The sequence below is a fragment of the Lissotriton helveticus genome, chromosome 4_2, assembly GCF_964261635.1.
Source record: "Lissotriton helveticus chromosome 4_2, aLisHel1.1, whole genome shotgun sequence".
NCBI classification, from domain to species: Eukaryota; Metazoa; Chordata; class Amphibia; order Caudata; family Salamandridae; genus Lissotriton; species Lissotriton helveticus.
This window is the reverse complement of record NC_136064.1, coordinates 135,552,589-135,579,683: the sequence shown is the minus strand read 5'-3', so window position 1 is coordinate 135,579,683 and position 27,095 is coordinate 135,552,589. Positions and strand designations below refer to the sequence as shown.

Sequence of the window (27,095 nt, the reverse complement as noted above, 5' to 3'; positions counted from 1 at the left end):
GAGCACTGAAAGCCGGATAGCAGCACATGGGAGAACATGGCCTCTAGCATGAGTCTTAAGGAAATGTATGAGAAGCTATTTGATCCACGAATGTTTCTCCAGACGTACTTTGTACAAGACTGTGACTATGTGGAAGATACTATTAATGAGCTGCTTCCAGGTTACTTGAGGATCTTATCATCAAGTGAGTACTATTGGTGTTACTCCTCACCACATAATGTGTGGTTCATTTTTTACATTTAGTCAGCTATGCTTCAACTCACCCATAGTTACCAGAAAAGATTTTGAGCCATTTACAAGAACAGTATTGATAAAAATAATTGTTATTGTTTGAATTGAGTAATATTGTTTTATATTTCAGATTACTTCATTCTGCTATCGAACATAGGAAATCTTCTTTCAGATCTTGTTTTTTTTCATGCTGAGGGCATTAAAGCCTTCTTTGAGACACATATGATTAGAATAATACACGTTTTAATGAATTCATTATGTGCTGCAACATGCAAGTATGTAATTATCATGCAATACCCCAAACTCAGTCATTGGGAAAAGTGTTTGATCAGAAAAGCTTTCAAGAAGGATTTACCAACATGTTTCTGTGCTGAATTTGTGTTGTACCCACAACAAAGGGACAGTTAAGGCTTCCCTGCCAGTATGATGATGTATCTAAAATAGCAAGGTAAGTGATGTGTTCTGGTCTGGACCTTTCGGTCACAAGTGGGGTCTGAGATTGGAATCCATATAAATTCATGTCCTTCCTGCTTCTCTTTGAATTTATTCACCTGCGCTCAAGCACTGAAAGAGGGTGCATCTCCAGAATATGTAGTTTACACACCTGCTGTCATGAAACAGTCAACCCATGCTCCTCTCTGCAGACATCGAAGTACAGTTTATTAGAATGCTTCTCTAGATGACAAGGTATCAAAAATACACTGTCAATCAACAGGTTTATTGAATGTTTTATTTCTGGCAAAACAATGTGTCCTGCGTATCAAAGCTGATGCAAATTACGACACGTGCAAGTTACATTTATGCATGAGTATAATTTACACCTGCCTCACCAATTCATAACTCTTCATCCCTTATGTCTGGGTGTACACGTTAGAGGTCACTCATGATGTCCACTAGTGAACATGTTTCCTATCCTGGCCTTAGCATGTGTACTTTGTACATCCATACCTGCATGCATGAGTATGGTCAGGAAAGTTCTGGAATTTTGCTTTTTGTTTGGATTAGATTTTTAATTTTGCAAACAGATTATTTTCTTTTCTGTCTCCTCTCCTGAACACTCTGTGATTTCCACATAGTTTGAAGCAGTTTGTTTCACTGATTGCAGCACTAAGCTCTTAATCATGCAGGAATATCTTTCACATGAAATTTACCCAACAGCCCTTGTGCACATTCCTGGGATCATTCATGTTTAAATTAAGTTCAGAACTACATCCACATAGACCACATAGGAGTGAGTAGTTTGCAATTACATATCAGGTGTTTGCACCTATTTGACTCTTTTTCAATTTGAAGTACTTCATGCTACTCTAGAGGCATAAGTCAGAAAACAGTCCTTCGTAACCCAGACCCTTTGTTCATGTGAGGCAGCGGTTGTCCGGAAATATTTTCTAAAACCATGTCACCTTTCCCTGAAGTACAAAATCATATATTTACTCGACAGTGGGGCCCATAACACCGCAAGTCACTCATAAACACTTACATCCTACTCCATGGATCGGTGAAATTCAAAGGAGAGCTGCTGGAGAGCTGCTGTATCATAGTGGAGTGTCTAAAACTAAAACCCGATATTTATACTATTTACACCTGCAGTTTGAAAGAGATTTACCATGGTTTTCATTAGCAAAACTTTTATTTAGACATGCCACCTTTAAGGTTGACCGATCTGCTAGTAAAAAATTAGGTGTAGGAAAACTCAAGACTAGCTTAATTCTCCATGTATCTAATTTTTATTAAAAGCAAATGTAGCATGTCTAAAATGTATTCACTTTATTTACTTCTTTATTCAAAAATCAAAATTTTAAAAAGGAAAGTAAAGATTTAATTTCACTAGCTCTATCTATCGAAAAGTGTAACTTTCTACATAAATTTGAGTTCTGATTGGACAGTTTTGGGGTGGATGAGCATCACCTCATCATTACATTATTCAGTCAGCTTCCGTCAGCTAGATTTTAAATGGGTCATTGTTTTGGGCCTCGTTACATAAACATAAAAGTCCCTAGCATCCATTGTCCTGACATACTCAGACAATGACCTTGAAAATGTGTTCTTGGTAAAGTCACTAATAGAACTATCCTGATGTATTTCTGGCCTATATACATGCTGCTTGTTAGACTTTGATTCCACATTTTGTTCACTTAAACTCACAATATGTTTTGATTTCACTAAGTTATCCTGGAAAGGAATGACACAAGCCAAAATTATCCATATCAATATTAGTAATCCAGTACAAATTAGACATGATCTACACTATTTTCTAAAAATAGAACATTTCGATTTATGATCATTAGTAGACATTTTTTTTTACACAGCAAATTTTCCTAACAGGTTTTCTTCGACCTTGTGTCACCTACAAACTTTTAGTTTTCTAACAAATTTTCTTCGACCTTGTGTCACCTACTTTACTTTCACCTACAATGCCTTCTCTTCTAGACAGGATTTCAGGTTTTACCTTTACCTTATCTTTTTAATCAATTACCACTTTTCTCTTTGTTCCAATTCTTTACTCACTTTTCTCATGTGTCTTTGGGCAGTTAAGATTTTCTTGACTACTGTTTACCTCTTCAATTGGAGGCAGGATTATATAAGTCCATTCAGGTGATTGGTACTTCTGGTTTGGTCTTCTCACTCTTTTTGGCCTTTGGACAACTTCTATTCTTTTTCCCAATTTCTCTCTCTGACTGGTTATTTCGTTAACTTGGTCTTCTGGCTTTCTTTCTTTGTTAACCAGTTTAAATCTCAGTCCATCATTTCCTTCAGGCCAATTTTCTCCTTTGCAAAATCTTTTTGTCTTAGGCTCCGTGGTGTTATGTTTCACTCTCCAAGCCCTTTTTCTTGGACTCTTTGTCAATGAAGTTTCATCTGCACTGTGGTCAGTTTCTTCGACAGCTTCATTTACAATAAACTTTACAATATCCTTCTCTTTTTCAGAGTCAGTTTTCTCTTTTGACAGTTCTTTCACTCTGTTAGGAACATCTCCATAACTGGTACTTGGAATCTCATCTTTATCGTGAGTTTCTTCCTCTTTTCCAGTGTCTGGATTTTCGTCCCTGCTTTCAGAGCTTTCAGACTGTTTTTCAGTATTTTCTTGATCACCAGTATTATCTTTGCTTTGCTCAGTGTCATTACTGGTGTTATTCTCTACAAATTCTCGATCCTCAGATTGATCTTCAGAATTCGGTACTTCAACAATTTCTCCTTCTCCTTCAGACACAGAGATAGCATCTGATACTTCCAGATATCGACGTTCCTGTTGATCTTCAGTATCTGGACCTTTCTCTGGTTCACCTTCAGAGTCAGAATCGGTTGTGCTTTCACCTTCCTCGTTCGGATTCTCAGGTACAGGCACACGGATAGTATGACTTGCATGTACTCATCTCTTCACTTCGGCACACTTAACTGCAGTGGTGCTAACTAATATGACCTGTCTCGGTCGCTGCCAACGAGGCACCAAACAGTTTCTTCTGCGGTGTACCTTTATTCTCACCCGGTCTCCTGGAACTAGGTCATGAGCTGGACTTTTCTCTTTCGTGTTTGATTCAGTTCCCACCTGACGGAACACAGAAGTCATCATGTCAGATAGGTTTTTGCAATAATCCAGTATGATGTCATCATTTATTGCCAACAACTTATTAGCTGGTACAAATGCCTGTCTCATCACCCTGCCCATCAGTATTCCATGTGGACTTAATCCAGTTTTTCTGTCAGGTATGCTTCTTAGGGTCATCAAAATGAGTGGCAAAGCATCTGGCCACTTTAGTCCTGTTGCCAAACACATTTTAGCAATCCTGTTTTTAATAGTTCCATTTACCTGCTCGACTACTCCTGAAGCCTCAGGTCCGTAAGCACAATGCAAATTTTTGATGAATATCCAGTGCTTCACGTATCATTTGCATGAGTTCATTCTGAAAATGGGGGCCACGATCAGTCTCGATCGTTACTGGGAACCCGAACCTAGGGATGATTTCCCGTAGAAGTAACTTTGCAACAGTTCCTCCTCGTGAGGAAGACCTCTACCAATCGGAAGAACAAACAGATGATCACCAAAACAGTACCTAAGTCTGTTACATGGCGGAAGCTTGATGAAATCCAACTGCGTTCGCGTAAATGGACCTCCCTCCCGTCCTATGGTTCCCAAACTTACAATTGTTCTCCTGTTTGGATTAAACTGTTGGCATACAAGGCATCTCTGGCATAAGCTCTCTGCAATCATCCTGAATTTAGGATTATACCACGTCTGTCTAAATAGGCGAAGCATGGCATCCATTCCAATATGAGCTTGACCATGGTACATTCGGGCCATAATTGAGATCATGCTATCAGGCATTACTGGTCTTTTATCTTTGTAAACCCAGATTTCATCTTCCTCTTTGTCTGCATCCTGCTTGTAACCAAACATTTTTCTCTTCCTCATCAGCCTCTTCCTGCATTTGTCTCACCTCCTGCCAAGTCTCAACTACAGTTGTTAGAATTAAAGGACTTGAAACATGCTCCTTTTCTCTGTCCCTGTTAATTGAAGCCAAATTTTTGGCACAGTAATTTGCAATTGAGTCTACATACCTGTTACCTCGGGTGATGTAGTCATCCCCCTTTTTATGTGCTGCACACTTCACAACAGCTATTTTGTCAGGTAGCTGAATCGCGTCTATCAACATTCTCACAACCTCTGCATTACGTCTGGGGGATCCTGCAGAAGTCAAATACCCTCTTTGGGACCACAATTGTCCGTAGTCATGGGCAACCCCAAAACCATACTGACTATCGGTCACTATGGTTACCTTGATTTCTTTTCCCAACTCACATGCTCGAATCAAAGCAATCCATTGTGCTATTTGAGCAGAACGAATTCCTTTCAGACAAGAAGCTTCCAATACATCTGCCACTGTGCAGACAGCATATGCTGCACTCAAAGCACCCTCATCTGTTCTCAGACATGAACCATCCACAAACATCGCATAGTCAGATTCAGGCAATGGCTCATCTCTGATGTCTGGTCTTAGTTTGGTACAGTATTCAAGAACATCTAGGCATTTGTGATCAACCTCATTTCTCACTTCGGTTTCCATAGCATAAGGCAATAATGTGGAAGGATTTACATTTACACATCAAGAGATTGTCACATTTTCTGCTTGGTCATCCTATTGTTAGTCAAATACTGTGTTTTCGTTCTAGTGAGGAGAATCTCCACAGAGTGAGGTACGTACACTCTCACAGGAAATCCCATCACTATTCCTTCACTTTGTTCCAAAGTGACACTTGTAGCTGCTACTGCTTTCAGACAACCTGGCAATGCCTTTGCAACAGGGTCAAGAACAGCTGAGAAATATGCAATAGGCTTTCTCAGTTTTCCATGCCTTTGAATCAGTACTGACAATGCACATCCTTCTCGTTCACTGCAGTACAGTTCAAACTCTTTTTCATAGTCAGGCATCCCTAATGCTGGTGCTTCACATAAACTTGTTTTTAACTGATCAAATGCTTCCATTTCAGTTTTGGTCAGTACTATAGGGTCTCTGATATCTGCTCTGGTTAATCTCTGCAATGGCTTTGCAATCAATGAGAATCCACTAATCCACTGTCTACAGTAACCTACCATTCACAGAAACATCCTCACTTATCTTTGAGTTTATGGTGGTTGCATTCCTTGTATCATTTTGATTCTTTCTGCAGTGACTTGTCTGATTCCTTTGGCAATCTTATGACCTAAGTATTGCACTTCTGGTCTACAAAATAGTAATTTGGATGGAGACACTTTATGTCCCTCTTCTGCCAAATGATTCAGCAATGCAATAGTATCTATTACACATGCATCTTTTGTCTTTGATGCCACTAGGAGATCATCAATATATCGAACCAATACAGACTCTCCAGGCATGCTCAAACTTTCTAATGATTTCTTTAGCAACTGATTAAAGAACAATGGATTTTCAGTATACCCTTGAGGGATTCGGCACCATGCCAAGATACGATCTCCGAATCTGAACGCAAAAATTGGCTGGCTTTCTGGGTGCAATGGAAATGTTAAGAACGCATTACACAAATCAATCACAGTGTAGCATTCTGCATCATGGTGAATTTGATATAAAATCACTGCTGAATTCGGTACAATCGGACAACATGGGACAACAATGTTATTAACCTTTCTCAAATCCTGTACAATTCTAAATGTTCCATTTGGCTTTTTCAATCCCATTATCGGTGAATTACAAGGACTACTCTCTATCTCTCTCAGTATGCCTTGTTCAATCATTTTGTTTATCACTGGGGTTATTCCTTCAATTATTTCTGCAGTCATTTTGTACTGGGGAATGTTCGGGTAAATTGCACCTTCTTTTACAGAGACTTTTACAGGGTTTACATCTTTCATCAACCCAATATCTGCTCCTGTGAAATCCCACACTTTCTCTTTCACTACTTCTTTTAATTCATTAGGTATCTTTTCTCGATCAAACACAGGGACCCACTTGTTATGTTCTGCCTCAATCATGAGCATGGTCAACACCACTTGTGATATACGACGATACCACGGCAGTATACGACGATACTACCTTTTGAAACAGACTATGCGATGTGTGACTTCATTGCCACACTTCCTCTGCCTGCAGACAGAGTAACCAGCTTCACGCAATACTCGGAAGCCTTTTCAGAACTATACATAACGTAATACGAACTCAACAGATGTTAGTCATAATTCTGTACATCACAACCCTAATATAACGCTTTATACCTAATCCTAGCTAATTCTATAGCAACCAATGCTCTGCTACCAAGCTAATTACTGATGCAGAGGTTGTCCGGAAATAATTTCTAAAACCATGTCACCTTTCCCTGAAGTACAAAATCATACATTTACTCGACAGTGGGACCCATAACACCGCGAATCACTCATAAACACTTACATCCTACTCTATGGATCGGTGAAAGGAGAGCTGCCGTATCATAGTGGAGTGTCTTAAACTAAAACCCGATATTTATACTATTTACACCTGCAGTTTAAAAGAGATTTACCATGGTTTTTTGATTAGCAAAACATTTATTAAGACACGCCACCTTTAAGGTTGACGGATCTGCTAGTAAAAAATTAGGCGCAGGAAAACTCAAGACCAGCTTAATTCTCCATTTATCTAATTTTTATTAAAAGAAAATTTAGCAAGTCTAAAATTAATTCACTTTATTTCTTTATTCAAAAATCGACATTTTAAAAAGGGAAGTAAAGATTTTATTTCAAGCAGTTAATTCCATTTATTTAGGAAAATTCAGAAATAGACATTTTATTCAGATTTCAAAAGTGCAAGTATTAGCAAAAGACAGATAGTTCCCAAAATTCATTCTTTCTCCCTATTTCCCTAACTAATAACCTCATCTAAAGTTCAAATCTCACTCAGAAGAAATAGAAAATTATTAAAAGTCTTACATCTCAGGAAAATCCGCATACGGACAGCATCTCGGGAGGAAATCGAAAAGGAGTTTTTTCCTCACTAAAATCAGCACTTTTTATACCGTTTTCACTAGCTCTATCTATCTTAAAGTGTAACTTTCAACATAAATTTGAGTTCTGTTGGGACAGTTTTGGGGTGGATGAGCATCACCTCATCATTACATAATTCAGTCCGCTTCCGTCAGCTAGATTTGAAATGGGTGATTGTTTTAGGCCTCGTCCGACCTAATCCTGTTCTCACTTGGCAACTTTGCCTAACTTTCTCACGTTCAGAACCATTGTGCTCATCTTTTGGCCATCACCTAGACTTCCAGGCCACGCCGTCCTTGAACCTCATTCACTCCAAGCACAAGCAGCTCACATTCGAACTCGGAGTCGGGCGTGGGCATGCCCAGTTCAATTTCTTTTCGCAGTTTAACAGGACAACCTTTTCTTGGTAGGCCTCACGGGTCAAAATGGGAACTATCATAGAAACAAACACAAACGGACGTTAATTTTTGAAATTTAGCCCTTATGTTTACCTCCCCCATTACTAAGGTTTTCCCTGTTAGCAGTTACCTAGCGAAATAAGCAACATTTATGAGTAATATACTCACCTATCCTTCGGTTTTTGCCACAAATACATAAATAAAAGCACATTTATGCTGCATTCCATTATTTTAAAAGCTGCTTATTAGTTTAGGACACAACATAATCACATAGTTAGTTAATTATGATTGCAACATAAGCAAAATTAATTCCCACGTGTATTCGTGTAGGTGCATCTCTTGTTCTAAGTTGATTAATTCCACACATCATTCCATTAGTTCATGTTATAGTTATGGAAGTGTGACTTTACAAGGGGTACACACAATTTAGTTTCTCCACCTTGCTCCATCACATGGACAGTATTCCCTTCATGAAAGAGAGACATGTTTACAAGATGTTATCAAATACAGACCTGCAGAAAGAACTGCTGCTTCTGGGGAGGCTCTAGATTTGATAATATTGGGACAGGAGTCTGGCACTGAACCCAATTTATGTATTAATTTTTTCATTATTTGAAGCCTTTAAGATTTACAAAGATGGACATGTCATACAAACCTCTAAGCCTTTTCTGTGAGCCCTTGAGCAGTCAGTGGTTACAAAGCTGTATAATGTGTGTGTCCTGGTACAGTCAGTGCTTTCTGGGCAGTTTCCTGGGTGGCACCTGTAAGAAAGTGGGTTTCTGTTGCAGTAACCTCCCTTGGTGTGCCCTGGGTCCCTGCCAATCAGGTTCACAGGGCCTGTGTTCTTTCCCCAAAAATAAACCCAATTGGCATCTTTGGCCACAGTTCAGTCCCTGGTAAATGTCCAGTATTTGTAAAGCACAAACAATTACCCGAAGGTGTCCTGGTGCTGGGGGCCGCCAGGAAGATTAAGCAAGCTATTACCTAGAGTTAAATGGTGCTGGACTGATCTGCCGCCGGTGATCGAACAGTGACCCCCGGGTTCTGGAGTCAGTCGCCCTGGCCGCTGCGCAACACCTCAGCCACAAAAATGGTAAATGGTACCACAGGTACCCAGGGCACTGTGACCAGAGAAGGCCTCTAAGGGATGCAGCACTTATTGTGCCACCCTTAGAGGCCCTGTACCTTTACACACACACTGCCTTTGAAGGCTGTGTGTTTTGGTACAGAGCAAAATGAAGACTCGACATGGCGCACATCTCTGTGTACCATGCCTACAATCCAGTGACCTGGCATAGATCAGTTACCTCTCTAGCTGGGTGCACTATACCAGTGCTGAGGGTACAGGTGCATGAGCCCTGTACCCCTAGAGTGTCTAAGTCCATTCTTAGACATTGTAAGGGCAGTGCTGGCATTAAGGATATATGGTGCTGGGAAATTGTCATTGTGAACTCAACAACACCATAATGGCTACACTGGAAACTGAGAAGTTTGGTATAAAACTTCTTAGCACATTAAACCCACACTGATGCCAGTGTGGGATTTAATGAAATGCACACAGAGGGCATCTCAGAGATGCCCCCTAAAAACTAACCCAACTCTAGTGTCCCGACTGAGTGTCTTCTTAGGCTGCTATAAACAAACATGTTTCAGGACCCCTGGGTCAAGAGCCTGCTGCTCGTGGGAGCCTGAAACAATGCAAATCATGGGACGAGTTGCCAAGTCTCTTCCCCCAGGATGGGGAGTGTTCATGAAGGGGACGCTTCAAAGGCAAGCCGCCTTTGTGAGTTTCCCCAGACCACTTGCTGTTTTCAGTAACTGGTCCTCGATGGTTGTACCCCACACTTTGAGTAGGGAAACCGGCGGGAAAAACAAGTGTGGAAGAGAGGTGTGCCGAACTGTGACAACTCCACCCCTCAGGTGGGGGAGGCGAGGTAAAGCACTACTCTGTGTCCCTACCATCTTGAGGATGGGGGAGCCCAACCAACAAGGGACAGGCTCCTGCCCCCCTCCCAGTGGAGGGTGGCACAATAGAGAGTGTACCCACCCCAGGGAAGTAACCCATTGGTCCCTGCCCTCTGTCTACCTGTAAAGCCCCTAATTGTAGTATTTAGGGGCACCCTGAACCTTGCTTCCCCAGATCCAGAAACAACAAGAAGAAAAGAAGAAGAAGGGCAGTGCAGCCAGCTAACAAGAGGAAGACACCGACTGATTTGGCCCCAGCCCTACAGGCCTATCTCCCCACAAACCTGCTCCTGCGAAATCCCGGTGTGTCCTGCAACCAGCAACCTCGAAAACCCTGGAGGACCTGCCTGCTTCACTTCCAAAGACTGCTACTCCTGTGAACAACGGATTTGTTCAACTGCAAACTCTGGCAGCAACCATAGACTGTGAATTCAACCCACTCTGCACCCGACGAACCCGGCTCAAGGTCGAGTGGAAAAACACCACGAGAATGTCACACCGTCGATCCTGACGTGAGACCCAGTGACCCCTGACCTGCCTCAAGCCTCCAGCCGACACCTGCAGTCTAAGTCCATAAGACCCCCCTAAACCGCAACCAGGAGCAGGTAAGAAAATCGACCCCAAAATGCACCCCTGCTCCCGATGCCCCATGGCCTTGTGTGCCCAAACCAACGGTGCCTAACCAACCCTTAACTTCCCAACTTACCTCTCAAAGTGGTGGTCGCACCCAGAAGTCCTTCGTCTCCCTGCCTGCAGTGCTTTTGCAAACCGGAGGTTCTCCATCAAAAACAACAGGGCGCCCAACGTCAAAACAGCACTCTACACCCAGCCGCCTCAGTGCAGCTGAGGGTGCACCTTTTGTGCTACTTTGTTTCCCCATTTGCCCTGACCTAAACCGTAGGAGCTTTGCTCCTACAACCCAGTGGCCTGTTTGTCAGCAGCCACCAACCGGAGGCCCCCTATTCCCCATTGGATGACATTGGGCCTCAACACTCTGCACCCGGCCGCCCTAGTGCCACTGAGGGTGTAACAAGAGTGCATCACTGTCCCTGGGGGACCCCTGAGTCTAACCCCAGAACCTTAACTCTCACAGTCTTACCTGTGAACTGATAACCTGTTTTTCCTCCATAGGATAACATTGACAATTTTCTTTGAAAGTTTTGAAATCTATAAATAATCTTTAAAAAACACACAAATAACCAACACATATTTACTCACCTGTTTGCAGGAAATGTCCCAGTGCTTAATCTAGGTTGCCAACTCTGAGTTATAAAAGTAATGTAAAATGTAACCTACCTGTAATTTACTGAAAAAGCATATTCATTTCAATGTACTGTATTTTCTGTATTGCAACCTACTGCATCCCCTGTAAATCAAACAAAGTACAATTTCTATTGCACTTTCAAACTATTTTACAATCAGCAACGTATTACTGTAAAGTATTTAATGCTTACCTGTGCCAGGCTTGCTCAAAAAACAAAACAACAGTATATTTTTTTATACAAAAACAATTGGTCTAGAGTTTAGTCCTTGACTGTGTGAATTCATTTGCTGACTGAGTGTGAACATCAAATGATTAACACTGTCCTCTGATTATGCCTTCCTGCTCGACCACTCTATGTTACTGAGGTGGAAGGGAGTTCTGAGGTTTGGTGGTGGCCACAGAGATAACTCTGCCTCCTAATCTGGGTATCTGCTGAGAGGGGTGAACAGAAGGGATTGACTCTCGGAGCCCTAGCACTTGAATCTGTCAGCCAGGTGTTTGACGAGATGATCCTATGAACTAGGATTGGACGAGGAAAACAGTTTATTGACATTGGTAAAAATCTTGTGGGATATAAAGACCACTTTCTTCACTCTTGGGAGTGAGAGCTGTGCTCTAACCTAGGATATTTTAAAAAGTACCTATACAAATAGTGCATTTAATTTTAAAATAGTTTGGTAACGTTGTGAAAAATTGATAGGTTTCAATACCAATTGATACTTGTGTTTTAGGACACTTTGCAATTTTGCATAAAACCCAGTTACCACACTTCTCAAGTTTCCCTCAAGCTTCAATTGTTCACACTCAGAACACTAAGCTTTCACAGTGGCCTTGCTATACAGAATCTGTTAAGTCCATAATGGAACTAAAGGGAAATCCACTGGCAGAATCCACCATTTCTGAATTCCAAACTAAGAAGTAAACTACCTTCCTCCTCACGGGTCATGGGCAGAGCTGTCAGGGACAGTCTGACTCTGTGAGCTGCATGAAGTTAACTTTGAATTATGGGAAACAGACCCTGCTGCAGAATTCAGGATGAAATGCGACTCTACAGTATCCTTAATTTGTACTAGATATTAATATGAAATTGTTCCCCAATGTCCGCCGGTGTCGCACAGAAGCAAAAGTTTTTCTTGAAGAACTCGTGGAGAAGCGTGGCTCAGTGGTTAGAGGCGGCAGACCCGGAAGCTGAGATCGGCCGTGGACCAGGGTTCGATTCCCCGCCTCGGCGGGTCTCGGGCTCAAAAATTCCACAGACTCGACAATTCTCGCTCCGGTGCCTACTCGACTCATTGGGTCACACTCTGCGACTCTGGGCAATAGCTTGCTTAATCTCCACTACGGCCCCTCGCGGCGGGATGCCTGGCTTTCACCTTGTGGATACCCTGCCGGGGTATCTCACAGGGGAATACCAGGACGGGTTCCCTAAGCAAGCGCCTTGATACCTTCGGGTGATACGTGCGCTATATAAGACGCAATACATACATACATACAACTAAGGCATACCATTTTTAAAGATGATGTGTGAGTTCTGCCTAGCAGGCCTCAGCATACAACAGGGGGCGCAAAATATACAATAGGCAAGGGAAACAATCAATACATCTGGTGTTTCCCATTGTTTGAGTTAACAGTTGTCATTGGTCTCCCTCAAATGCGTGGCATTATTTGGCAATTAATGCCCCCTAATATATCTTTCTATTATATAGAAAATTATCAAATGCCAAAATAGGGATAGTGCCCTGAAGGTGTAACAGCATGTATACCCCCTTTGTCTATGCCCGGGCACCATGGTACTACAGAAGTGGCCACAGACACTTGTGCGGTTCTTCCTGTCACACTGATAGCATTGGTGCAAATGTAGTGCCAGTACTATCTTTAGAGGGTATTCCCTTATTTGAATTGAGGCGTGGCTCAATGCAAATGAGGGAATCATTACGTCTCTGCGCCCCAACCCTATTATGGAAGTGTTAGTGTAGCAAACAAATATACCCTTAAGAGGAGCAGGGGAATATCTGTTCCCACTTTAATGTGCGAGTGTGTTGACACCACTCTGTATTTCACTGAATGTGTTGCCCTCAGAACAGCAGCCGCCTTATTTGTAAATGCACCTGCATAAAGGTGTGCAATAATGCAAACAGAAACCGTGCGCCATGTCTTTGAAACCGGTCGGATGTCATTTCACATTGTTGAAGATTCTACTGTCAGTTCATATTCCAATCTTTTACAACACCATCAAAGCGCACACTTTCCAATTCCATAATGTACCAATTGCCATACTTTGCCCCAGTTCTTTCTAGTTTGGCCAGCCAACCACTGCATAAGCCATTGTAATCGCTTGGCAGGCATAACAATACTCTGGGGCACCTACACTGCCTTCCTTCAGGGGAGCACATAATTTACTAAGAGACACTTGTTTCCTTCTGTTATACCATATTAAGGCAATTAAAAATGCCCTTAAGTCCTGAAAACATTTCTGAGGAATTAGAATGTGGAGAGCAGCAAAAAAATATAGCAATCTGGAAAGCAGCAGCATCTTTGGCATAGCTAATCCACCCACAGGGGAAAGCAGCAGCCCAGTTCAGAATGGTAAAGAGGACCTGGCGCTGGTCACTGCCTTTATGGAGTCGCCTGACCATGGGAGTGGAGTAACCGGGAGTGCCCTCCGTTGATCAGGGGGCAGTAAGTATCCCAATTCCCTTTCAAGACTGATCCAGCAAGAACATAAGATCAAGGGTGTGCACCTGTCTCGGATACCCAGTCCATTACCATAAAGAGCCTATGTAGGTTCAGGAAGGTGTTCTTGCCAGGTACAACCCCATTTTCGTCATGTTACACCACAGTTTGTACTGCGGCTACCAGTCAGTTGGCTAGTACATTCCCAAGTATCTTATAATGTGAATTCGGAAGATACAGGGGTCAATAGGTCCCTAGGAGTAAGGGGTCCTTGTCTGGCTTGAGCAAGACTACCAACACCGCTTCCTTGAGAGAAGAGGGCAATTCTCCTTTTGCATAAGCCTCTGTATAAATTTTGAGCAGGTGTGAGATCACGTGTGCTCTATAAGTGGAATAAAACTCCAGAGGCCAGCCGTCTGCTTCCGGGGTCCTACCCTGTCCCATCTGCTTTCTTACATCCGAAATCTCAGTTTCATTTAATGAGGAGTCCAATTCCACCAGTTGCATGGGTTGAATTCAGGGGAGAGTCACTTCATCTAGAAAGGACTTTACTGCAGCTAGGTCCTCCCCTTGTGGAGCTTTATACCCCATACCATCTCTAATAGCCATGATTGGAATCCTGGGTGAATCTGCATGAAGCAGGCATGCCAATAGCCAACCAGCCTTGTCACCTTCAGCATGTCTTCTAGCCAAGTGTGCCTTGTAATCTAGGGTTCCCAGCTTTTCTGGAGTGGTTGAATATGCTAGGTCAACTGCAGTTGTAAAAGGCAATTATCTGAGCAAGTGCGTCCAAGTTATTCGCCCACGCCACCCTGTGAAGGGCATCCAGCGAGCAAGAAATTATATCAATTCTAGTGTGTAAACCCCAAATAATATGAGAATTCCCCATTCTCCAGGTGCAGACTGTGCAAAGTATTCTTCACCTGAGTGTTAGTAGTCCATCTCTATAAATGTTATGAGAAAGATATCGATTGTGCTCCTGACATTCGGGGGCTGGAGAGGTATTTGTTTAGGTCTGAGGTACAGTTGAAGTTCAGTCAATGCTAATGCGTTACGCAGCAGCGTTAGGGCCAAGGATTGCAGAAAGGTAGCTTGATTGGCATTAGGTTCATAAGCGATATTAGTGAATGTGGGAGACCATACAGTAAGCCTTTTAGCATGACTTAACAGCCCACTGGGTCAATTCGAGTGTGCAAAACTTCTAGGGCCACCCCAGAAACCACCCAAATCAGTGTTCCTCTGGCATAACTGGAGTATGTGGTTCCTTTCAACATCCTTCTCCAACCTGCACATAGATACCAGTGTTGATGACGTTAGGGGTGTCTCCTGCCCTCCTGCACATGCAGCATGTCAAATCTTCTACTAGTATATAAGAAAGATCCACACTGTGAATAAAATAAAAATAATAACAAAAATGCACTACTCCCATTCCAAGGCCAGGATAACAATGGGCGGCCAACAATATTGACAACAGTCTTTACCAGAGGTACTTTATAAATGTTTGCCCACGTCTTCCACCACACAAGCCCTTTCCTTGGCTGCTTCCTCCTTAATGGGGCCCCATGGGAGATATATGTTACGTGGCTTGCATTGTCACTGTGTTTGTCATGAGGGAGGTCTGTTTTACCCCCAGATGAGAGTGCAAGACCCCTGCATTCTAGCCAGGAACTGGCCTCCTTTGTTGTTGCACAAAAAGAAGTGGTAGCTTCATGTAATATCTGAAGAGTAATAGGGAACTGCAAGGCATATTTGATGTTGTGATCAGAGAGGGATTTCTTTACTTTCATGAAAGAAGATATGCATCACTGAACTTCCAAGGATAAATGTGCACTTGAATGTACTCAATATTCCAGGGACACTTGGCTCTCATCACCTGTAGAATATTGTCCCTGTCTCTTCAAAAGACAGGCGACCAATGGGTTCGAAGGGGGACCCAGATGGGGAGATCTCTCAGGGACTCTGTGGGTCCTTTTGACGGAAAAAGCAGATTGCTTGCCATGAAGGATCGTGTTCATGAACCAGTCCTCAAGTTAAAGCTCCATAACTGGGCCTGCTGCCTGTTCCGGGCGACCTATGGTCCACACATTATTCCTTCTTGATCTACCCTCTCGGTCCTCAAAGCTACCACATAGATACTCTATCTCATCCTGCAAAGCTCGGAGAAGTTTATCAAAATCTATCACCATGGGTCGCAGGGCAGCCAATGAAAATTCTGTGTTCTCGACTCGTTATTTCAATTTCTTTCAGTCCTTATGCAGGAGGCCCCTGTCGATACATAAAGAGTCCAACTTAGGTTCAAGGGTAGATATAATGTCTAATACAGCAGTTAGTTAATTGAATCTGCTAAAGTGGTCCGATAACATGGATGCCAGTTTTGTGTCCATGGGTTTGTTAGCATTAGTGCATTTCTCAGTCCCATCGCTGCCGCCAGTTGCCATAAGGGCCTTATCTGGCTTAGTTTTTACCATGCTGGGAGTGGTATGGTGTCTGGTTTCGCCTCATCTCAGTCCGATTGGTGGCATCAGCAGTGGTAAGACTCTAGATTCTCCTTAGAATCAAGTTGCAGTGGACTGGGAGAAGGAAGAGGTGTAGCGCAGCGGCCAGGGCGACTGACGCTTGATGCTGGGGATCACGGTTTGACCCCCGCCTCCGGCGGCAGGGGTCTGCCCAGCACCATGTGACTCTGGGCAATAGTTTGCTTAATCTTCCCATTGCCCCCCAGCGCCGGGATGCCTACGGGTAGCTGTGCGCTTTACAAATACTGGATTTACATTTTAAGACCCACAAGTGTGATGCTTACAAATCCATGTCTCATCAGGAAGGGCCCCAGCTATTGCAATCTAGGTCCTAACTCGAGTTTCACCACCACAGTAAGATTGATGGCAGGGGTGTACTTATCCACAGATTTATGATGGTGATAACTGGGATCTGAAGCAGTGTCTATGTGGGCATTTTCATTAAGGCCAGTTACTGCAGGTATATTGGACAAGGTATAATGACTCCTGGATTCCAAGGGGTTGCTATATGGCAAGAAACTCCCAGTCAATAAAAGTAATTGGTGCAAGTCCTCCCAGAGGTCCTTTTTTCATCCGGTGTCTTGTTGTATGCCACACAAAGGTCAGTGTGCCACACCCCTCCCAAACTGAAGACTCACTAGTAGCCAGAAAGTCCCCTAGAGCATATGTGGAAGAACAGTTGGCATAATTGAGGACCCATATATCCAGGGCTTGCTGTGGTACAAGTATCAATACCAGGGGCCCGGGCATGCCAACACCCCTTCAGCTCCACTGCTCCACTGCCTGGGGCCAGCTGTCAGCATGTAGATGTCAGCAGGAGAACCACAGGGAGCCTCATCATGATCGCGGCCCAGTCAAAGCCAAAGCACTCACTTATGTGAAGTTTGACTCACTTCTATGTAGGGAGGGCTCAATCTGATAGGCGCAGAACTCTACACAATTGCTGGAGTGTTGAGGCAGAAGGTGCATCTCTCATAAAGTATATCATGCACCGTACTCTGTATCAGTCTGATCCCCTAGATCCCAACACAGGAATCATCAGCAAACAGGGCACCAACCTCCATCGTCCCGGCTTCAGTAGCTTCAAGCTCACTGTAAGGCACACTACAGAGCCCAGACACGAGGGCTCCCAACAATCAATCAATCAGACATTTATAAAGCGCACTAATCACCCTTGAGGGTCTCAAGGTGCGGGGGGTGCAGCTACTGCTCAAACAGCCAGGTTTTACGATGTCTCCTGAAGGTCAGCAGGTCCTGGGTCTGTTTCAGATGGGTGAAGAGGGTGTTCCATGTCTTAGCGGCGAGGTCGGAAAAAGATCTGCCGCCGGGGGTCATCCAGTGGATGCGTGGAATGGTGGCAAGAGCATGGTCAGCAGAGCGAAGCTGGCTGTTCGGGGTGTAGAAGATGAGTCGTTTGTTGAGGTATGCTGGACCAGCATTGTGGAGAGCTTTGTAAGTGTGGGTGAGGAGCTTGAAGGTGATTCCCTTGTTGACTGGGAGCCAGTGCAGATCTCTCAGGTGGGCTGTGATGTGGGTGTGGCGGGGTATGTTGAGGATTAGGCGTGGAGAGGCGTTCTGTATGCATTGTAGTATTTTCTGGAGTTTGGCCGCGGTTCCTGCGTAGAGGGTATTGCCGTAGTCTAGTCTGCTGCTGATGAGGGCCTGGGTGACTGTACTTCTGGTTCTAGTGGGGATCCATCTGCAGATCTTGCGAAGCATGTGGAAGGTGTTGAAGCAGGAGGAGGAGATGGTGTTGACTTGCTGGGTCATTGAGAGCAAGAAGTCCAGGATGAACCCCAGGTTACATGCATGGTTGGTGGGTGTCGGTGTGGCTCCCAGAGCAGCCAGCCACCAAGAGTCGTCCCAGGTGGAGGGGATGGGGCCAAGGATGAGGGCTTCCGTCTTGTCGGAGTTTAGCTTCAGTCAACTGTTCCTCATCCAGTCGGCGATGGCCTTCATTCCTTCAAGGAGGTGGTGGGCTCCTTGGTGAGTGAAAGGATCTGCTAGGTGTCGTCAGCATAGGAGACAGTTTTAATGTTGTGCAATCGGACGATGTTGGCAAGTGGTGCCATGTAGACATTGAAAAGGGTCGGGCTAAAGGATGATCCTTGGAGCACGCTCCAGGTGATCTTGGTGGTGTCAGATCGGTAGGGATGGAGGCAAACCCTCTGGGTTCTGTCGGTGAGGAAGGACATGATCCAGTCTAGGGCTTTGTCGCAGATCCCTGTGCTGTGGAGGCATGCACATAGGGTGTGGTGGCAGACGGTGTTGAAGGCGGCCGAAAGGTTCAGGAGGGTGGGACCACTGTTTGGCCATTGCCAGCACGGTCCTGATGTCGTCGATGGCAGCGATGAGGGCTGTTTTGGTACTGTGATTGCTGCAGAATCCGGATTGGGGTTGGGTCCAGGATGTTTTTCTCATTGAGGAAGTGAGTCAGTTGTCTGTTGACGATGTTCTTGATGACTTTTGCCAGGAACGAGAACAGGGAGATGGGCCAGAAATTCTTGAGGTCCTGTGGGTCTGCTCTGGGTTTTTTGAGTAGGACGTTGATCTCAGCGTGCTTCCAGGTTTCCAGGAAGGTGGCGGTCTTGAAGGAGCTGTTGATGATCTTGCGGAGCTGGGGTGTGATGATGCGTTTGCTTTGTTAAAGATGTGATGAGGGCAAGGGTCGGAGGGTGAGCCAGACAGGATGGTGTTCATGGTTTTCATGGTGTCACCGTTGTTGACATGGGTCCAGGAAACCAGGAGGTTGGTGAGGCTGGGGGATGGTGAGTCTGCGGTGTCTGTGGCTATTGGGAAGGTCTGGGTGTTGTAGCTGTCATGGATGTCTTCAATCTTGCGGTGAAAGAAGGTGGCTAAGGAGTTGCACAGGTCTTGCGATGGTGGGATGTTGTTGGAGCTGGAGCTGGGTTTGGAGAATTCCTTCACAATAGTGAGAAACTCTTTGCTGTTGTGTGCATTGTTGGTGATGCGTTCCTTGAAGGAGGTCCTTTTGGTGACTCGAATGAGTTGGTGGTGTTTGCGGAAGGTGTTCTTGAGGGCTGCGAGGTTATCCAATGTCTGTTCGTGGCGTCACTTTTTCTTGAGTCTTTAGCAAGTGCACTTGGATTCCTGGAAGTCGGTGGTGAACCAGCTCGCCTTTCTGTTGATGCACCTGTTGGAGGGTGTTTTGATCATGGCGAGGGTGTTGGCGCAGACGTCGATCCACTGTCTGAAGTTGCGGGCTGCTGTGTCGGAGTCAGTGGTGTCGGTTGGTGGGTCTCGGGCGAGGTGGGTGATAAGCTGGTCTTCGGTGAGCAATCGAGGCCTCTGGCCAAATACGGCCTGCTAGTGAGCAAACCCAAACCAAGAGTGTTTCCACCAATTCCCTCCAACACTTCATCCCCTAGAAGCAACTTGTTTCAGTAGGAAGTGCGCAACAGGTTAGCACATATAATTCTGGCTCAGCTGTCACTTCTTCTGCTGGGGTGAACTTTGACCTCACCACACTCCTGCTGAAAGTGCTTATCCAGCAAAATCTTCTTGCAGCCACTGTCCGTAGCGAGACCTAAAAAGACATGCTCATAGATTTGGTTTTGTTCATTAGGTCTTCAAACTCTAAATTGTTGTGACATGGAAGGGCATAGTTGCAACTGGTTATTGGGTTATCGAATATGCAAAAAGTGGATCCCAACTAGCTATGGAACTAGCTATGGAAAAGGTAACACTGCCTGCAGCTGGTCAGAGGGCAAGCTATTGTTAGAGGCAGGAGATACGTATGACCCTCATCCCCATGTGTTATATCCCTTAGGAGTTACACAAACAGAATGGGAACACTCAGGTTCAGGGTCTTTGAACCCTATGACAGCTGAAATATCATGGGTACCGGCATCCCGTGTCCACTCCTTGTACCAATCTGCTGCCACATCTGACTTGTGCATGCAGATGTCATCGGGCTCTTGACAACATTTGGGAGGATTTACTGATGTATGTGAGGCACTGCTATGTTACTATGGACCTTTAACCTGGAATTAGTGTTAGAGTGCAACTGCCTTGTGCTGATAACCCTATGCTGCACTTGTAAAGTTTAACATTTAAGAATTCATTTAATAACAAGCATTGGCACAGCCGATCATTTTGGCCTTTCAGATAGCTACAGTACTTCAAGTAATTGCTAGATGTCCTTTTTGAGTCAGAGGCAATAGTTTGAAGTAATTAACAAGGCAGCAGCCATTCAGAACTTTACTTAATGTCCCTCTCAAGTTAGAAGCAACTGATTAACAGTTCTATTGCAAAGCTGGAATAACTCAAGTTGTTACTGGATGTCAATCTCGAGTCAGAAGCAATCGCTTCAGGGCCCTTCCCAAAGTTGAGAGGGTGTGGCTTCATTAACAAATATTCATATCCACTTTTGATACTCTAATGAACTGTGATTGTTTTCTATAGGATTCGTAAATATTCTAATGCTGATATATCCTGATGAATCAAACTTTCCACTTTAAATAAATGTATTGTAGACTATGGTACCCTTGAAAAGAGAACTCATTTTGTATAGGTACTAATAATCACTGGTGAAGTCAATGTGCATTGTACAGTATTTTTAACAAATCATTTTTTGAGTGGCACCATCTTTGTGCGCCAGTAAAATGGCAACTGCCTTATGCAGTGGACTGTTAGTAAGAAGCAGGATGCAAATCAAAAGATAAAGATATTTGGTGAAAGGTCACCTGCGGAGGGTTGGCTACAGGCTAAAGGTTGTGCGCAGTGGGCTTTGGCCACCCAAGAGGGGATGTGTGCAGATCCGGGATGCAGGCCATGCCCTACAGCCATTGATAGCTTTGCCTTACATTGAAGTGTGAATCTCTTTCTGAGCAGGTGCTGTGAAAGGGGGCTCTCTGATTCAAGTTTCGATGGCCCCCCTCATCCATTACACCATCCCAGCCTGTGAGTATTTCACTGAGATCACCTTCGCCTGCTTGAATGACAAGTCCATGGAGGAGCTGCAGAAATGGCTGAAGAATGAACCTGATACACTGGATTGTAGTCATGTGATAAAGTTGCTTTGTGAACTCCAGGGCAGCAGGTAAGGATCCTACTGTGTGAGACCCAGGTTGGTTTTGATTCAGTCTAATTGGCTTGAAAGTAGCACAGTGTATGTAAGTCACCTTCTACCAATCAGTGGTACAGGGTAATCCTTGTGTTATGTACTGTTTTCTGTATGGTGAAAGTTCCTCGCACTCTAGGACTGGGCCACACCGCTTCTTTTTCCAACATGTCTGATGGACTTGGGATGATTCTTGTAACGAAACCTCATGGCTGACACTCTGGAAGAAATCACTCAAGTCAACTGGTGAAGAGAGTCATCCAAAGTAGTACTCCTTTCAACATGGGTGACTGCTATCCGGTGTGACACTGCTAATGTATGTTGGCATCTGATGTATGATATTCATGGGATACAGACCAAGTTATCTGCACCCCAAGTTGGAAAGGGCTGCTTACTGGCCCCTTCTACAGCTATGTTGTTTGTCATCACTGGAACCAATTACTTCCTATTGAATGTGCAGGAGTGTGCAAAACATTGTGTGGTGTATATGTTACAGCTAGCTGTGGGCCACAAGCATGTTTCTAGTCCTAAGATGTTTGGTTATGGTTGGTTCCTTTTAGACATTGTTAATCTCTTTAGTTAGCTGTCAGTCCTGTAAATACCTGTTTTTATATTTCACCTCACCGATCCCTACACAGCCAGTCTGAATCGCCTAAAAAAAAAGATATTTATAACAATGGGGATATCTATTTGCTCCACTTATTGTCTCCATGGAGTTTTGACAGATCATGAGCCATTCCTTCAACAAAAGACTGTGGCCAGGGCATAATCAGTGGTATCTTCTGGTCAAAAGAGATGTACCCACCTAAGACCTGTTGCCAAGCTCTAGTTGAGGAGATCTGAAGCAAGATTGACAGAGGAAAGAAACACACTGAGTGTGACAATGGTGGGATGTTTACCATCTCCATGGGATCCGAGATATTGACAATATGTTGTGATGGTTAGTGCAGTGTGCTGTGCAGCACCTGAAGAAAGGGCATTTGAACAGCATCCACATGCTGCACCTGTTCTCAGTGGTTGATTGTTTTCCTGCACCTGCCACTGTCTGTGAATATGCACTGTCACTGTGAGCCAGCCGCTGAAGTCCACCTGCAGTGGGTTACTTCTTCGCTGCACTGTGAGTCAGTTGCTGAATTTCACTCTCAGTGGGTCCCGTCATTGCTGGCACTAAAAGCCATCTGCTGATGTCCGCCTGCAGTGGGTTCCATCTTCACTGCCACTGTGAACCAGCTGTTGAAGTCCACCTGCAGTGAATTATGTCCTTAGCTTGCTTTGTTTTGAGGTGTGTAGTCAGTTGAGATCTAGGCTTTTACCTGACGATGCCCCTTGCCTTGGCGCTCCACATACCACCTCTGCTGGTGCACCTGTCACAGAGTGACCTCACTGTAGGCAGTACCTGCCAGTGTTACACACTCATTGCTTGTCTTGTATTTGGGGCTCTAGACCCAGGACACGCCATCATTATTTATTTTTATTATTGTAGTTCATCACAAGATTGCTTTATTATAATAATTCTATTATATTTATCTGAAGTTTGCTTTTCCAATTTTAATTCTATTTTTTTAATTTCCTCAGTAGGTGCTTCTTCTGCATAGTTTGCTAGTCTGATCTTACATTCGTTTTAGCTATTCCTCTTTCTATTTCTACGCCAAGACCGATTGATGGTGTAAAATATGTAAGATTATAGGGGGCTTTCTGCCACCTCTCTTTATCCTTCGGTCTATTGTGAAATTCCCTTCTCCTGCCAATGCTGTTATAAATACCTTTTGCAGTGTTTTGGTTTTCTGACAGCTGCTATTTGACAACATACCACATTGTGACTATTTGAATCTGTTATTAATTTTTCTGTACTAACCTCTTCCATGCTCATGACGGCTCCCGGCCTTCATGAGTCAGGGTGGGCGTGTGCTCTTCACAGCCGGGAGCCGTCATGATCACACTCGTGATCGGAATGTCAAGCACTGCGGTGGAATTTGCTCCACAGTGAAGACGTTAAGTTAACTTCTTTGTACTTGTTCGTTTGTTTGTTTCTTTTTTCCTTTCTTCATCTTTTCTTTCTTGCGTCCTTTTTACCTCCCTTCTCTCTTCCTCTCTTTCTTTTCTTTGTATGTTTGTTTCTTTGTTTCCTTCTGTTTTCTTTCTTCCATTCCTCCCTACCTCCCTCCTTTCCTTGTTTCTTTTCTCCCTTCTGTCTTTCTTCCTTTCTTCCTTTCTCTCTTCTTTCATTCTCTTTTCATCTTTTCTCTTTTGTTCCTTCTTTCTTTCTTTCTTTCTTTCTTTCTTTCTTTCTTTCTTTCTTTCTTTCATTCTATCTTTCTTTCTTTCATTCTATCTTTCTTTCTTTCTTTCTTTCTTTCTTTCTTTCTTTCTTTCTTTCTTTCTTTCTTTCTTTCTTTCTTCCTTCCTTCCTTCCTTCCTCCCTCCCTTCCTTCCTTTCTTTCTTTCTTTCTTTACTAGTTACCTATAGGGGTTTCAGCCAGGCTTCATCTATTAGTCTGTGGTTGGTGTCATTCACATTTTTCTTCCACTAACTCCAGTATGTATTGAGTGGTAGTGTATAACCCACTTCAGCCATTGGCTGACTTCACTAAGGGTTACGGTATGACGCCCTTTCACCAGGGACATATCCTCACACAAAATAGTTCCATTTAGTGCCAGGGAGAAATATGGTAATGTGTGTTTATTTTTAGACCCAAAAACGACAACAGATCAAAGTAAGAATTGCCAGAAGGCTAGCGGAGAACCCCAGACCAATTAGCTTTGACAATGCTTGTTTTTTGAGTTGGTCTTCAGTCAGAGAAGGCATGCACTTTTCAATAAAGTCACTCACCTCAGCACTTCATTTAATGCTATTGTCAGCGCTCAGCTGGCATGGCGGTAGCACAGTAAATACCATCCCTTCGATGACTATTCAGGTGCAGGCTAGGTGTCGGCCAACCAATGTGAGCAGTGCCGAGATGGTGCCAAGCACAGTTACAACCTAACAATGAACAGAGACAACCCTTGATAATGCACAATGATTCCATATACTGTCACCCTCTAACAAAGCAGTGAGGAAGTGTGCCCCTACACTCTGATAATGCACAGTGATGCATTCTGTTACTACTGCTGCTTCCGCTACGCATAGCCCGCATTTGACAGTTTGTGCAGAATCCATCTTCTGCTTTCAGAAATCAAGGTTACAACTTGGCATCTATAGAAGTGTGAGATATTTAAAGTGTACAGCAGACGCCTCTTGAAACATTCTTTAACTCCTTGGGGCACATTTACATGAAAATGGCGCAGTGCCACAAGTAGTTGTGCTACACTGAGCTGCGTCATTTTCAAACTACAGGGGTGCACCGTATTAGCAAGCATATGGCACATCCCTGTGCTCGCATCTCCTTTGGCACTAGACAAGCTGACTAGCGCCAATTCACCACAGAGCAAGGACACGTTCTGCACAAAAACAATCATTAAAGGCGTTTTGATCCTTCTGCAGATAAAACAAGCAAAAAAGGAGAAGTAATAGTGTTTCGCCTTGTTCCTCCACATTAACGCCTCCTACTGAAAGGCATTTGTTTTTGCCACTGCCTCAGATTTAAAGACCCTTGTAATTCTGGAGCAGGATCAAAACCCCATGGGTGTTGCTGGGAATGCCCACAGCAACACCCATTGCACTCTTTTTTGCATAAGGTAACTGCATTGCAGAGGGTCACATCTGCAAGGCGGTGTTAAGCCATGCAAAGTGGCTTAGCACAGCCGTGTAAATATGGCATAGCATAGAGCATACTGGAACATTGGAAAAAGTGATGCTACAGTGGCACTAGGGGCTTGTAAATATGCCCCCTTGTTAGTACTGAATAACAACCACGATCCTACAAAAACGATTTTTGTCAATAACTAAATACATGTTAATCATGTTATATGTTTGTTTTTAGTGAAACATGGCTTGAGAAGCAGAAGATGGTACAACGAAAAATCATAAACGTTTGCAAATATGACATCGACAGAAGTGACCCATTGTCTCCAACTGTCCTGCCCCAGGCTGACTGTCTGCTCCTGGTGCACTCTGTGGATTTCTTAGCCAAAGATAAGGAGACCTTCTACGATGGTTTGAAAAATCTGTCACCACTGTTGAAATCCGGAGGAAATCTAATAATAATTGCACCCCTCAAGTCAACGTTTCACATGGTGGGCGATGTGAAGTTCCCTCATTTCCCCATCGATGAGGAGTTTCTGAGGAACGCCCTCACGGGTGCTGGTTACGTCATAGTGGATCATCACATGTATAATCGGAAAACGCAATGTTTGTATGATCTCATGGATTACACTGGTGTTATCATTATTAAAGCATGCAAGGAAAGAGATATTTAGTCTTCAGGTAGAAGAAGGGGGAATCGTGGGGAATGCTGATGAAGAGATCACATGTTACCTGCATCAAATTTCTTCAGTTGCTTTTTTCAATTTTCTTTAAAAATGTTATAAAATACTGGCAATGGATAAGCATGTTCTATAAGCAGGACAGACAATGTTAAGTTACAATAAAGTATACAAACAGCACTCAGGTGTCTGGAGATACATCCACTCATTAACCCCTGATATGCTTCTATCTCGTGCTCCACGTTCTTTCCTAAGAACGTGGAGCGCATGGGTGTATGATTATCTGTATGGATGATTTAGTGGGTGTGTGAGTGGCAGTATAAGTGAGTGATTAAACATGTTTTAGTGAATTTATGAATGAGTGACTAATCTGTGTGAATGTGTGTATCAGTCTGTTAGTTGGTGTGTAAGTGGCTGCATGGGTTGGCAAGTAGGTATATGAATATCAATATGAGTTATTGATTAGTTGTCTGAGTACCTCTATGGGTGCCTGAGTGTCTGTGTGGGTTAGTGAGGGTGTATGTGACACCCAGCATGGATGTATGAGTGGGTGAATCCCTGGGTGTATGGATCCATGAGTGCATCTGTGAGGGACTGTATGGCGAGTGAGTGTGTTTATGGCTGTTTCAGAGAGGGAATGAATGTCTCAGTGGTATATATGTGAGTAACTGATTATGTGAAAGGCAGTATATGTGAGTATTGACGTATATAAGTATCTGCATGTGTGAGTGAGTTATTGTGAGTGTGGCTTTATAGGTGAGTGTGTGCTTTTGTCAGCGACTGTAAGGAGAGTAAGTATTTGTTAGTATATATGACTAGTGAGTGTGTGTGTTTCTGTATGTGTGAGTAAGTGTCTGTATGATTGAGTGTTTGGGTGATTGAGTAGTTGTGTGAATAGCTCTATGGGTGACTGACTAGATATGTATGTAGACCTATGAAGCAGTGAGTGGATATGTGCGTACTGGTATAGGTGTGTCAATGGTTTCAAGAATGGTATTATGAAAATTTAAATGGGTGTATGAAAGGTTATATTGGGATGTGAGTAGGTGCATCAGAGATTTTGTGGATGACGTCATCAGTGATGCCATTTGAGAAGTCATCAGTGATATCATGATTGATGTCACTGACCATGTCATGA

General features: G+C 43.7%; 1 protein-coding gene across 1 annotated transcript; it reads left to right on the top strand.

Moving 5' to 3' along the window:
* LOC144752127 (nicotinamide N-methyltransferase-like) lies at positions 1-26,130 on the top strand. The gene is made up of 3 exons (XM_078640072.1): positions 1-184; positions 21,367-21,574; positions 25,516-26,130. The coding sequence occupies exons 1-3, from the start codon at positions 37-39 to the stop codon at positions 25,949-25,951; spliced, it is 792 nt and encodes a 263-aa protein (XP_078496198.1). The 5' UTR covers positions 1-36; the 3' UTR covers positions 25,952-26,130.
* Positions 26,131-27,095: the final 965 nt, after the last annotated feature.